The sequence below is a fragment of the Malania oleifera genome, chromosome 8, assembly GCF_029873635.1.
Source record: "Malania oleifera isolate guangnan ecotype guangnan chromosome 8, ASM2987363v1, whole genome shotgun sequence".
NCBI classification, from domain to species: Eukaryota; Viridiplantae; Streptophyta; class Magnoliopsida; order Santalales; family Ximeniaceae; genus Malania; species Malania oleifera.
The window spans coordinates 105467274-105482550 of record NC_080424.1 but is presented as its reverse complement, the minus strand read 5'-3'; the positions used below and the strand labels follow the sequence as shown (position 1 = coordinate 105482550).

Below are 15277 nucleotides of genomic sequence, written 5' to 3'. Positions count from 1 at the left end.
CCCAATATTTTGGATCATAAATATTATCATCATTATTAATTTTTTTTTCTTCTATATTGTTAAAATGTCTTTCAAAAGAAATATAATTAGTGAACATTTCCTATATATCAATGTTATCTTTATCAGTATTATTATTATTATTATTATTATTAGATTCTAATTCTATCTCTGGAATTGATTGCTCGTTTCTTGAAGGATTTTCATCTTACTCATTTATATTTTGCTTATAACTAAAAATAAATTTATCAAGAGCTCCCTTTTGAGATAACACTAATTCTCCTTTTTTTTTTTTCTTTATTCGTTTTTCATATCCGGATTCATATTTTCTCATTGATATAATTAAATTTCAAAATTAATACTATAAATTGACAAATTAGGTAAACAAATAAAAATAAATTTAATAAATCTATAGAAATAGTAGATTGAAACAATATAACCTGATTATTATTATTATTGCAAATCGATCGGCGAGCGAGACTTTCGAGATATCGGATTCTTACCGGATACAATACTCTAATCTCAAAGCTTCCAAAATCTAAGTAAAAATAGAAAAAAAAAAAAATTCAGAGTGAAAATAATAAAAAAATAATATACAAACATTGAAATCAAAATTAGAATTGATGAAAATTATAGAGAATTGGAGGCCCGAAGATGATGAACACAATAGTTGGAGCAAAAATCATAGAGAGACCAAGAGATGAGAGTGAGAGAGTGTGAGAGATGAAAAAAAAATTTTAGAGACTAAGAGGGAGAGATGGGAGTAATAGATAATTTGAAATACAATAAAGGTATTAGTTGGGAAGTATAAAACTTGAAAAAAAAAATTAAATTGTATTTATTTTATATTTTAAATATAATTTAATTTATTTGTTAGTTGGGAAGTCAATTATGGGAATAGAGTATAATAAATAATATTAATATTATTTAATTAAAAAAATTTTGAGGCCCAGAAACTATATTATTATATTAAGAAAAAATTGAGGGACCCCAAAATTTTGGGAGCCCTAGGCGGGTGCCTCAATTGCCTAAAGGCAGAGCCGCCCCTGACATTGTGAAGGTTTAAAATGTTGTCAAGGTGGAGATTTGTAATGATAAGAAACAATCATTTTAACATGGCTAATCAAACAACTTGCAGTTGAGATTTATAGGTTGGATCTGAGATGACAAGTCAGCTATTAAATGCAAGTGACAGGTGGTAGATTTCTGTTAAGCTTCTCGAGTTAGTTAGGAGATGTGTGTTGTATATAATGTTGATTGTTTGTTAAAGTCTATAGATGATTATTTTTCCTTGCAATAGAAAGATTAGGGAGAGAGATTGGAAGCTGAAAACACTAAGGACAGAGTTCTTGAAACTATAGAGAAGTTGTGACTATGAGGTGGTATGCTTGTAATCTCAAGACTGATTGGATTCATCAATAAAGGTTCTTCCATCTGGTTCTCACCGTTGATGTAAGCCAGAACCACATAAATTTGTGTTTTTTTTTTTAAATTCTTTCAAACAATTAGTTCTCTTTCTTTCTTGATTAAATTCTGCAAGATTTACTTTAGTCTAGCATCAATTCTAGTTTTACATAGAAGAACTGAGTTTGAACTGAGTTTCTAACACTTCCAAATATATTACACACGTTTAATATTTGTGTTTCGCTCAATATCTTACTCTTATTGCACATTTAGTACATAAAAATAGGCGAAATCAAATTTATCACTTTATTTTTTCATTCTTTGCATTTAAATTTTCATTACATTTCATTTTTACATCTATATCATAAGTCTTTAAATAAATGAAACTAAAGCTTAAATAAATTAATTAATTTTTTACATCAATAATGTGGCTCTAGCAAGTGTTCCTTAAATTGTTCATCATATTATCAAGGGATAATGCAAATGCAGAACAGAACAAAAGATGCAGCAGATAGATGCAACAGAGCATAACAAAAACAAACGCTACAAGAATTTAAATATTACAGAGCATAACAAAATATGTACAATATATGCCTAACCAAGCTTCCAAAGGCTCAGCTATCAGCATTCCAACTAGTCTATAATTACAAAGTTCAAGTAATAAGAAAAAACTTAAAAAGACTATCATCACCCTGGTGTCTCCAGCATATGTCTCCTGCACCACGCTTGTCCAGAAGAAACCTTCAGAAAACAGAAAGCATCTCCCTCTTCCATCAAAATCGACCCACAACATTTAACTGCACTCGAATGGATTGAAACAAGTAGCAGCTAGATGTTAATAGAGAAGGGTGTTTGATGACCATTTTGGCTCAAGATGGAGATCGTCCATTTTCTACATTAAATAGTTATAGAAGCACGAGGTTTAAACGCTTAGAGCTGGAACAAAGACTGAAAGGGAACCATTCTGGTTCGGATGTTCACATCATAGAATGAAACTAGGCCTCCATGCCATTGCAGTTGCTGGCTTTGTGAATTGGAATGGGAGGAACTGCTCTTATCCTAATTGTCTGCAGGAATGCTATCATCTGCACCAAAGTACATATCGTGATTGAGCCCACAACCAAGAAAAATAAAATTAAAAGATAAAAGTACATATAGAAGGTAATATAAACCATATGAATGCGCAGCTATGAGCCTATGACCTACATTTTACAGCCCCGCTACTTTTTCTAAACATTAAAATGTGTAGAGCTTGTCCAAAATGCATGCAGAATTAAGTAGGCCTTTCCTAATCTTCCTCTAAGCATAAAATGTGAGTGCACTTTGTCTGCCATTATGTAACATTTATACTTTATTCATGCATTTATTCTAAACATGGGTATGTCAAAGTAGGTTGTTTGAGCCTGCACTTCAGTAGCTTAAACCTAAACGTATAGAAATATATCATCAGAGCTGCACGCCAGGCTTGGACACTCAAAAATAGCACAAGGGCTTAATGTTACAATTTCATGGCCACGATCCGGTTGAGCAGCATCTGAGCCCATATACAGTATGGTTTCACAAGTTACCACATATGAACATGGGTGTAAGAAAAATAAAACATTTTATTGATTATGTCAATCCTATTCAGAACAAAAGGATCATAACCTCCGGCACTGAAACAGGTGCAGGCAAATATGGTAACTAGCATTCAAAAACTATGAAATGCATTGCTCATCAGAAGGTAAAAGCTCTTACCGAAGCAAATCCAGCACACATAATACTGAAACCAGGGAAATGAAAGGGTGCTCTTTCAGACAGGAATAAAGCTGGAAGAAAATAGCAAGAATATTAGATTATATTGTCCATCAAGCACAAGAAATTTTAAATTAAATTTCCCATTCACCTGTTAGTGGGGAGAAAGCCAAGGGAGAAATAACATTGGCGAAGGAACATATGCCCGAAATGCACCCTTGAGCCTTTCCCTGGAAAAAAAAATATTTTGATTCCCCATTTAAGCTGAAAAATCATTGCTTAAAACCAGGATTGACATTCACTTTTTTTTTTTGGTTGTTGCAGGGAGGGGTAGCCCTTCAGAGAATTATCAACTCCTGTATTTACCCTTCAATATATTCAGGGTATTAAGATTAATTTTAAAAAAAATTAAAAATTATACTTAAAGAAAAAAAGAGGATCCCCCCTCCCTGGGACAGGATTTCTTCCTCTGACACTGCAAGTGAGCAAACCTGCGTAGTCTTTGAGAAGGGAATGTGTCACACTGTCAGCCATACATCGAAAACTTATTTAAGAGATATCAAGATTTATTGTTTAATAACTTACACGTTCCACACACAGATTACTTGGTGCAAATACTTCTCTGTTGAGCTTGTTTTAAATAGCATTCTCATTTTATTGAAGGGGATAAAGAACTCTTGAATTGGGTAGGCAGATATTGTTATCATCTGAACTCCAACGTGATGAATAATAAATTCATCAGCTATAGGATGAAGCAATTCTCAGGCAAAGTTACCTGCTCACTGGGCCCAACTTGCTTGGATACGATGCTACGTATCTGCAAATCATAGAAACTTTATTCAGGAAATGTTATGCATAAAACAGGTTTAAAATTTTTTCATAACCCAATCTATGATCAAGAAACTCACACATGGATGCGAGAAAACCATCAAAATTGAGAACATAGCAGCAGCATAAGGAACCTACCAGGTTTCAAAATGCTAACAGATGTAAGACATAACTGAAACCACCTTATCATATGCCAGAAATAATCAAGAAATTTTAAAACTCTTCTGATGTCACAATAGGACAGTTATTTGTCCTGTAATTAATATAAGCAACTTGTTTATGTAAGTTATAGGAAGTACCCAGAAGGACCAAGCAATGCTGTAAAGAAACATCTGTGTCCAATGCCACAAGATAGCAAATCCAGGGTTAATTAAAATGTACATTAGTACATTATAAGTAAATGTGCCACTATTGTGGGCTAAATAAAATAGGCACAAAATGGCATGTAGAAGTAACACATTATAAAGCAAGCAAGGTGCTTACATGTGCAAAGCTAAAAAGCACTCCTATAGAAAGAAGCTTTTCCTCTCCCAAAACAGGAACCAGCATGGGCATAAGAAGCAGCTGCAGAATTTCATCAAGTGCCAGATTCACACACAAGGCAAAAAAAGGAAAATGATTAAAAATGAAAAAATATAACTAAAGCTGTGCACGACAGACCTGTGATATAGTCCCCGCAATCCCAGAAATCACCATTAAGTCAGCAAACTGATCTTTATTAAAGTGGAAACGGGCCTTAAGGTAGTACTGCACATAGGAAACCATAGAATTCAAGTTGGCAGTCAAGAGAATTATAGATGCGCTTATTAACTGCAAGAGAATCTCTAGTACTTCAGGCCATCAGGTGACTACAACAAATCAATCATGAATGTTTGATCTTCACCAAATCCAACATTATTAAGTATATCTAGATGTCTAATTTGGTTTAATTATCACATTTTAAAGTTGTGAATCCACATTCAAGTAGACTGATGCATCTGATTTCATGGACAGATTATGAATGCTAACAAGGACGTCGGCCAGCCCTAAAAAACAGAGCTTATATTCAACATAATAAATGCTTTCTTCTTTTTCTCATGAGAATACAGCTAGTGAGGTCAATAGGCCAGATGTCCTGATGGAGGATCAAGCAGCTCTCGTAACAAATAGGCTCCTAAACTAGGAAACACGTACTGGGTATCAACACTTGCCCAACACTCTCCAACATGTAATGGAAATTAATTTACGTGTTTTTATTTGGACACGATTGAGACACTTCCTTAGAGGGTCACGACACTTCCCAGTCACTTCTTGCTTCGTTTTCTTGTCCCTTTTTAATTCAATTAAAAAAATCTATTTAAAAAAAATAAAATAAAATAACAAGAGGAGAAGTCTAGAGAACTACTTGTACAAAATTACCCTTTTGGAAAGAATTTATATAAAAGTACTGTTTTTGAATATTTAAAAAGGTACTAATCTAAAAGTAGTCTATGATTACTTATTATAAGTATTTTTTGAGATAGATACCTTTTTTAGAAAATATTTATTTTCATTAAAAAAGAAGCAGATTGGAAAAGTATTTATTGAAAAACGTACTTAATTTAAGTACTTTCATAATAAGTATTTATATTTTAAGACGATCCTAACTAGGGCTAAGAGTCAAGAAGGTCTTTACATTGAGTGGTTAGACTTTAGAGCCCTAGCACCACTACGCCATCCTTGTCAAGTACTTTAGTACCTTCCACCCCCAAAATTCCCACCTCTCAAAGCAATCGCCAGTTTGCCACTCTCTCTGTTAATCTCCTCACCCCCCACCCCCTGAGGTGACTAACCGTGCCCATTGCCCACCAATACCATCAGCCATACCCTTGAGTTGGTTTTTTTTTTGTTGTCAGACCAATACTATATAATTACAATATGATTATAGTTGATGATTGTATAAGTGTAACTTGTAAAATGTGTAATTAATAATTTTCATTTAATCAATATTACCACAATCTTTCTCATCTAAAGGAAAAAATAACAATTCAATGCGCAAAGCAATAGTGTATGTGGAGATCAGGGAAGGGGTGGACCAAAATGGGTCTATAGTATGCAGCCTTACCTCGCATTTTTGCAAGAGGCTATCTCCATGCCTCAAACCCCTAGGTCATACGGCGAAAACTTCAGCATTACACTAAGGTTCCCCTTGTTTTTCTTAAGGTATTTCTACTGTGTCGTATCCTCATTTTTTTGAAATTGCTGTATTGGTATGTCAGTATTGTGTTGTATCTGTCTCTTGTGTCAGTATTTGTGCTTCCTAGCTCCTAAACATTAAATAAAATGTATTTGGAAATTTCCTTATCACCATGCCAGTATTATGAGTAGTTATAGGGGTATTTAAGAATAATTATGGGTAGTTATAAGGATTAACTTGGTATTTTTGAAGCAAGACACCAGAGTTAGAATCCCTTTTATAGTCTTGGAGAAGATCAACTTTGAAGTTCATAGTAATGGAACCAGAATTGACCAAGGACACAGGTCAGCTGAGACACCAATACTTGAATTGGTCCAATCTAATATAGAATAAGCTAAACTCAGCCAGTTAATAGTCCTCATACAAACATAAGGTTTCCCACAATCATCACAAAATTTCCAACTAACAATACATGAGGGAAAATTTTGAGCCCATAGAAAGTACCAGTAATGAAGTATGAAGGCCAACATCCCCAAGGTTATTGAAGAAGGCAACTATGGCTGCTTGTGAAAATGTCACACTGCAAAATGAGTTCCTAAAATTATGTCCAAAAATGTCAAAAGAATGAAAAATGCACAGCATTGTAAACAGTGAATCCAAGCCTTGATACAAAATGAAAGGAGGGGAGTAATATAAAACAATTATAGAATTCCATGTGTAGTGTACAAGCAAATGCAGATATTCCCCAAACAAAAGCTTCAAAGATTTTTCCGTTTGAATTAAGAACTTTGAGAGATAAAATGAAGTAAATTTCTATAGTTTTTCTCTTTCCATCAAATATCATAATGCTGAGTATGAATTTTTTGGCCCTTGAATTTTATTTTTGTGGATTCGAAAAAAAAAAATCAATACAATTTTATATTATATTTTATCCAAATCCAACTGTGATGCACTTAATGTCCTAATTTTTTCACACACAGCCGGTCCCAAGCCCGGAATAAGGAGGAGGGTTGCGTTAGGTAGCTGACAGTCAGCGTAAAATTTGTCAGATCACTATGATATCAATTCTTTTGTTGGGGCATCCCCTATGAGCGATGCGTTGCACTTGAATCACCCGGGTGTAGCAAAAAGTGGGCAAGGGTGGGATAGGTCGTCGCCCCGAAGCAATGCGCCGTGTCGGCGCTCGGTGCTTTAGTGATGGACCAATTAACTAAGAGTATTCAAAAGGAGGTTCCATAGTATATGTTGTTTGCAGATGATATTGTATTAATTGACGAAACTATGGACGGAGTAGAAGCTGAGTTAGAATTATGAAGAGACGCTTTGGAATCTAGAGGCTTTAGGATAAGTAGAAATAAAACATAATATATGAAATGTAATTTTAGTAATGATAGGAGGAATATTGAAAACAAAGTTAAACTTGATGATCAAGAAATAAATAACACTTGTAGATTTCAATACCTTGGATCTATTATACAACGTGAAGGAGAAATTGAAGATGATGTAATGCATAGAGTTAAAGGAGGTTGGGTAAAATGGAGAAGTGCTTCAAGTGTGTTATGTGATCTTAGAATACCCTTAAAATTGAACGGGAAGTTCGATAAGATAGCTATAAGACCAACTATGCTATATGGATTGGAATGTTGGGCGACGAAGAAACATAATATCCAAAAAGTAAAAGTTGTCGAGATGAGAATGCTTAGATGGATGAGTGGTATAACATTGAAAGATAAATTAAGGAATGAACATATTCGTGGTAAGTTAGGTGTAACTCCTATAGAAGATAAGTTAAGGGAGGGACGACTTAGATGGTATGGACACTTACAACGTAGGCCTTATAGTGCACCTGTGAGAAAGAGTGACTTAATTACTGTGGGGGTCAGTAGAAGGGGTAGGGGTAGACCTAAAATAACTTGAGAGTAGATAGTGAGTAAGGATTTAATATCCTTAAATCTATCAAAAGAAATGGTCCATGATCGCATAAATTGGCGAAAAAGGATTCATATAGCAGACCCTACTTAGTGGGACTAAGTCTTGGTTTTGTTTGTTTGTTTGTTTGTTGTTTATTTTATCCAAATCCACACAAATCAAAATCCTAGACCTCTCCCAAACACAAGGTAAAAAGTAAATTATAATCAAATATGATTGCACATGAAGAATAAAAAAATTGGTACATTAATTTGTCGTTTTATTTTCATTCTCATTTTTGTTCATAACCAAACAAGAAAAAGAGAATTCTATGGGGATTCTTTTGCTTTGGAACCTGGAACTGACACACATGAGAAAATTTTGTCCACTCATCTTTCCAAATGGCCATTTTCTTTTTTATCAATTTTTTGCTTCTCACAAAATATGTAAGAAAACTTTTATAAATATACTGCAGCCAACAGGATCTTCATTCATCATGAACCTCACATCTATTTCAACCTTGATGCGGAAATAAACAAACCATAATCATAAACTTAACATAACACCAGGAAAAGCCGTAGAAATCGTTTCTCCCACTTATCCTCGGTCCCTTTCTTTTCTTCACCAGATCTATAGGATTTCCCGATGAATAGAGAGCAGAGGTAAAGAGAGGACAATTCCTTTCTTCCTATCTTTTCTTTTCAGCTAACATCACATGCAACTAGAGCTTATGAAATTAGCTTTTCCTTTCTCTTCTTTAGCTCTCTTTTCCATAACTTACCTTGATGTTTGCTTGCCCCTTACAGCTACTTCCCATAACAATAGCTAATGAATATAATATATATATATATAAATAATATAGGAATACCTTTCAAACTTTCAGCCATAAATATCTCATTTATTTCTAAGCTAACTTTTCAATTAACCCATTAATAACCATTCAATATCCTTTATCATATGGGAACATATAGCCTTCCCGTGAGACCCATATCATTAATGTGGGACATATTTGAGATATATATCCTACAAAATATTCTCTTTTCAGAATTGTAATTCTAGGTAACTCTATTTCTTAGCAATTCAAGCCCCAGACTTACCAAAAAATGAGAATACAGTATAACAAATTATGTGAGTTGAAAATCCTTTCATTTCAAGCAATGTCTTCATGTTCTCCAATTTCCGAACTGATCTTAGGAACAAATTCAAATAGTCATCCATTTCTGACGGGAATCAACCCACTGTTCGTCACATTTCGTTTGCCCTTTATCATAATCTAAACAAAAACTAAAAAGAAAAACGAGGAGAAAACTAATTCAGAGAGAGCGAGAGAAGCGACTAACCTACTCTTCAACAAGGAAATAGTATCATCCAGAGAAGGCATTGTTCTGAACAGCTGCGGGTTTCGAGACGAGTCCCCATCCGAACAATCACTGTCATGCTTCTGTTTTAGGAGTGGGCGGGAGGAAGAAACGTCGTCGTTTGCAATGGATTCCGGCAGGAAAACCCTCATGTAGACCACCGCTATCGACGCCACAGATGCAGCTACCTATTAATTTTTCAAGTCAGTGTAAGTATTGATTGAGAAGAAAGAAGAAGAAGAAGAAGAAGAAGAAGAAGAAGGGACCTGGAAGGTGGACGAAGTAGAGAGGAAACGAGTAGAGAGGGTTCCGCAGACAAACGCCGATGATCCGATGCCCGATAAGATCCCGAACGCCGACGCTCGACGCGTCTCCGGTATATTGTCCGCCTGAAGACGCAGAAACAAAAACCAAAATTGAAAATTAAAATTTAAAAATTGTAGAGGAAATCGGTGTCTAAAAAAATAAAATAATTGAAGGACCCGAAAAAAGAAGAAGGGGCACAGTGACTTTAGGGGCTGCAAACGAATCAGACCGCGCTCGAATGGCCAGAGAGGTTCAATAAGAGCTCTTTTAAATTCATTTATTATTTAAATGGTCGAAACTCAAGCGGCTCCATGTGTAAACGAGTCAAGTGTAAGCAGAGTCAGACCCGACCGTTTCAGCCCGTGAACGACTCGATATCTAGCTCGAATGAGTTCATTTATTAAGTTCGTTAAGGAGCTCAGTAGTGGATTCATTAAACTAACCCAATCTCAAGAATCCAATACTAACCCAACTGTACAAGGAACATTGTGCAGATCCTGACTCAAACAAACAGGTGAACAAAATTATTATTGTAAGTCATTTATAAAATTTTAGCATGATCCCGAGCCCAAGCCCGAACCTAAGGCTGCAAATGAGCCAAGCTCGAGTTCAAGTTTGGGCCAATATTTTTAATGTCAAGCCGAGCCCTAAGATGCTGAAATTCGACTTGTTTGCAGTCCTAACTTTCATGGCACATAAATATAAGTATATTACCCGATGAAAATATTTGGCATAGTTTATTTTTAAATTTTTGTGTCATTTCTTGTGTTATGCTTTTGACTATTTAATTTTTCGAGCTCTTTACTCTTTCAAAGTGCTTGTTCTTAACACAATAGTGCAATTAAATATTAATTTTTTCAATAATTGAATTAGCAAAACTAAAATTTATAAATTTTTTGTTATAATATTGAAGTATGCAGATTACAATTTTATAAAATCTTTAAAAACTACTACATAATTTGTCTTTCCCCTTTCTAGTTAATCTATTACAAAATAATAATAATAATAATAATCACCCACATGAATAATGTTCAATTTCATTTTTCCACTTCTAAATTATTCATAATATGAATGGAAAACAAAATGTTGTATCGTAAGTTGTTAGATTTTAAAATCAACGATGATCAAGGATAGCTCGTCGGACCGTGTATGTAGAACGACATATCTATTTTACACGAACGTCAAGCATAATGGGACCAATATAACTAGCGAGGAAGATAATCAAAATAGCCAGTTACATAAATATTATTCGGTTTTATTTTTTCCTTATAGAAGGATAATTGCATGAGAAATATCGAAATAAAAAAAATTAATTAATTAAAATGAGATGAATTAATAAATAAATAGTTACCACATAGGCTAGGGCAAGGCAATGGACACTTCCTTCACAAACCATGGCGGTGATGGTTCTGAACACATAGTAGGCGTAGAAGAAATTCGTTGTCCTGCTGTATGCTAGTATTCCTAAAAAAAAATAAAAAATAAAAAATCAGATGTATAATTTTATTGGATCACAAATAGGGTTCTAATTAGGGGCTTTAGTGAATAGTATTTTGCATCAATGGGGCATTTTTGCAATTACACATTAATGCAAGTCCTTTGGCTTCAAAGAGCAGAGTGGATTGTGTTCTTATCTACACACATTTTTTTTTTTTTGGTTCGGTTTGAAAAGCCATTAGACATTATGCTAAATAAGAAAGATAATTATCAGATCTATTAAAAATCAGCACATATATTTCTTTTTAAAATTTGAATTGATAAAGTCAACATTTGACATAAAATTTGTATGTTCAAATAATTAAAAATAGCACATGAGGTTATAAGAACTTAGGACCAAGACGCACAACTTATTTCTTTCTTTCTTTTAAAGATTGTCCTTGGATTGACCGACATTCCCCCTCCTATTTCGGTGGTGCATACGTCAAACGATAAAAAATAAAAAAAACATAAATAAATTATCTTCTCTTTTAAATGGGCATGAAGAAATTCCTTGTCCTGCTTTATGCTTGTGTTGCTGATTTAAAAAGAAAAAAAAAAAACCAAGTGCGTAATTTTATTGGGTCACAACTAGGGTTTTATTGAATAGTATTTTGCATCAATTGGGGTACTTTTGCAATTACACATTAGTGCAAGTCCTTTGGCTTCAAAGGGCAGAGTGGATTGTGCTCTTATCAGTCATCCAGCAAAAACAATTATGATTTTTTTTTTTTTGAAAAATCATCAAATATTGCACTAAACGATAAAGAAAAATTATTTGACCCAATTAAAAATCTGCACGCATATTTCTTTTCTAAATTTGCAAAAAAAAATAGACTTTAAAAAAAACTTGAACATTCAAATTATTAAAAACGTCTCATGAAATTCCATAAATATAGGATCGTAACCCACGACTTATTTTTTTCTTCGAGTCTTATAATTAAAAAATTATCCTTCTAACGGGTCATATTGTCTCTTCGGTGCACACTTAAGATAGAAACGAAAAATCATTAATAAACTCTCTTTCTCTTTTATATGGTCAAGGGTAAGACTCTGTTTGGATTAAAAAATGATTTAAAAGTTAAAAATTGAAGAAAAATGTTCAATTGGGAACAATGAGTTTTGGGCAAGGAAGAAAATAATTAAGTTAGGGCACGGGATGGGAAACAATGAAGAGACAAACCTAGGGGGAAAATGGTGAGGGTCAAAGGGAGCATGAGCAGAGCTTTCCTGCCGTAGACGTCGGACAGGTTCCCCACCAGTGGCATCATCACCAACGTCCCCAACCCTATCACCTGCAACACATATTTTATACACATACATACTTATATGAATTCTTTAATTCCAAAAAATTATCGACTTCCTGAAACATATGTCCCGATCCATTGCAATTATACATAAAGATAAGTTTCATATTTCAAAACGGGTGTTTAGAATTCTTTGTATCTTGAAATTTTAAATGAATTAGTAAGTTTATATTTCAAAAGGTCTTTTTACACTTGCTGCATATTAGAGTACAATATCTATAAAATAATGGGTTAATAAAGTATTAATTAATTTATTTATTAATAAGTGATGTCACGTGGATGAATATGATTGGGCAATATACAGAAAGGAAGAATTGAAATCAAAATTATGAGTAGGAAAAGACAGTTTGAAGCTTCCCCATCTTCGCTTAAAAAACTCTAAAAGGCCAAAAAAGAATGTGAAAACTGAGAGGAAAGTTCCTCAGAGAGAGAGAGAGAGAGAGAGGGATTTCTCTCACTAAAGTCTATTATTAAGTGTACAACTTAATTATTGGTTAGCTGACTGCAAACGCCAAAGCTATCAGCTTTTTCACTTTTTCTTTTTCCTTTTTTTCTTTTTAATTTTTCCTTTCAGTTATGGAACTACCAAAAGAAATTTCAAGATCTCTTTTTTTTGTATATAAAATAATATTTGAGAATGCGAATTTTAACTATTGAATTTAAATTTATGTTGATATAAATAAAAGTTAGGGTAGGAGGCATTCACTCTACTTGAGATTTGACCAAAACATAGAAACCTCGAAACTTATCTTGAGGTTTCAAAAACACCATAAAAGATTTATCAAAAAAATAGAGATGTCTACTCATAAAATTTATTTTTTTAGAAAATACAAAAAAAGATTTATGATATTTTTGATAAATTTAAGAGAAGTTTCTATAAGTCTTTAAACTCCAGGGGTTCATAAATTTTTTGAAATCTTAAAAAAAATTATTATATATAAGTTTGTACTGTATTTTGTCCAAATTCATAAAAGCCCAAATCTACAATTTTAAATCAAAGTTTTCAAATGTAAGATATATGTTCTAAAAATGAAATTTAGCAAAAATATATGAAAATTTTAAAATTTTGCATATTTTTAGGGAGTATTTTTGATATTATAAAAAGGTATGTGTGATTTGTCAAATCTGGAAAGAAGAAAAATTGATAATAAAATAAATGAACTTGAATATTTGTGTAGGAGGTCGACTTAAATTTTTAATGAGAAAGAGACAAAGAGACAAAGGGAGGTTTTTATATGAAAATTCAAAATTACATATGTTCAAAAATAAGAAATTCAGAATAAAATAAAATGAAATCTCAATATTTAATTTGTTTTACTCTTCAAACTCAAATTTCTATTTCGTTTCCATTTTTAATCTAAATATTTTGTTCCACGAAGTAAAGGGGACAAAAATGGTGAACATGATTAATTATGATGCAAAGCTCACTAATCACGATTAATTTTTATCACAGTAATGGAGAAGAATTTAAAGCTGGTGCAGAGTATCAAGCATCTCAAGCTTAATCCCCGACGGACGAGCAATTAATACTCCAAAGCTCCGGCCGGCTGCCGGCATAACAGAGTACATTGGAGAATGATTACGAATACGAAAAGAGCCAACGCAAACTAACACTGCAAAGTCGGTTTGGCTGCCGGGAAAACCAAAAGGCGAACAATAAATGAGAAATACTACGACGTTGCGAAAGAATTAACACAACAGAGAATGAGTGTGGGATGCAAATTAGTGCTTCAAATGTCAGTTTGGTCGCTGGGAAAACAAAGTCAGGGTAGAATAGAGAATGACTACCGAAGCTCAAAAGAGAAACGAATTAACTCTTCGTAGCTTCGCTTTGTCGCCGGAAAACGGAATTGCAAAGGAATTAAAGCGAACTAATGGGTCAAAGCTGCGTTAGCTCGCCGGGAAAAACCAAAACAGTAACAGAGGAAAAACAGAGCATAAATAATTGAGAATGACAAGCAAAGCCGCTGCGAAAGAATAAAAGCGAACTAACATAATGTATGTGAAGAGAAATGGAACGGAATTTGAACATACTGCTTGTTGAAATCCGGTGAGGTAAATGGCCAGCGAGCACTCGTCTTTTCCGGGGCAGAGCGCCGACATGGTAACATCGGTAATGGCCGGAATCACCATGAAAGTGGAGAAATTGTGCAGAAACACCGTCATGAACAGGTGGTTCAACCCCCACAACTTTTCCATCTCTCTGTTTCTGTCACTCGCAGAATTAGGCACGCACACACTGAGTTAAAGTTGAAGGGAAGCAAAGCAACACCCACTACCCGATCTCTCCCCAACCAACACGCAGTCAATTAAGCAGATCGATGAATTAACAGTGGGAGGAGGGCGCTAAATGAGGAGGGCATTGGCATTTAGCGATGGAAACGCCATGAAACAGGGGTAGCTGATCTTAGATGCTGACAGCGGAACCACAGGTGGTGGATTTTGTGGGAAGCCCAAGCCAAGCGTTGCTTTTGGGAAGCCTCCCCTTTGAAAGTTGCCCTGTGCTTTTCTTCCCTTTACTCATTCTTCATATATATATATATATGTATGTATGTATGTATGTGTACTGTATGGGTATAAGGATGGATTTAATCATGAACGAAGGAAGAGGTCGAAGGAGAAAGTGGAACAGAGGAAGGCAATGACAGAAAAGGGGATGCTTGGCTTGTAAGATGATGCAAACTGGTGATTGGAACATGGGAAATTGGGAATCTCTCTCTGAGTCTCTCTCTCTCTCGCTGTTCGTAATTGTGTGTGGGCGCGCGTTCTTCCTGGTTACGCTTTTTGGCGTGCAAGTTTTGCGT

At 34.3% G+C, this 15277-nt stretch overlaps 1 protein-coding gene across 1 annotated transcript; it reads right to left on the bottom strand.

The window, feature by feature from the left end:
- Window positions 1-1929: 1929 nt before the first annotated feature.
- Window positions 1930-14988, bottom strand: LOC131162138 (uncharacterized). The gene is made up of 14 exons (XM_058118324.1): window positions 14508-14988; window positions 12350-12461; window positions 11042-11154; window positions 9651-9773; window positions 9367-9572; window positions 6623-6698; window positions 4624-4710; window positions 4447-4527; window positions 4263-4295; window positions 4044-4097; window positions 3911-3952; window positions 3287-3365; window positions 3139-3209; window positions 1930-2486 (listed from the first exon to the last, which is right to left on the bottom strand). The coding sequence occupies exons 1-14, from the start codon at window positions 14670-14672 to the stop codon at window positions 2397-2399; spliced, it is 1332 nt and encodes a 443-aa protein (XP_057974307.1). The 5' UTR covers window positions 14673-14988; the 3' UTR covers window positions 1930-2396.
- Between the last annotated feature and the right edge of the window lie 289 nt (window positions 14989-15277).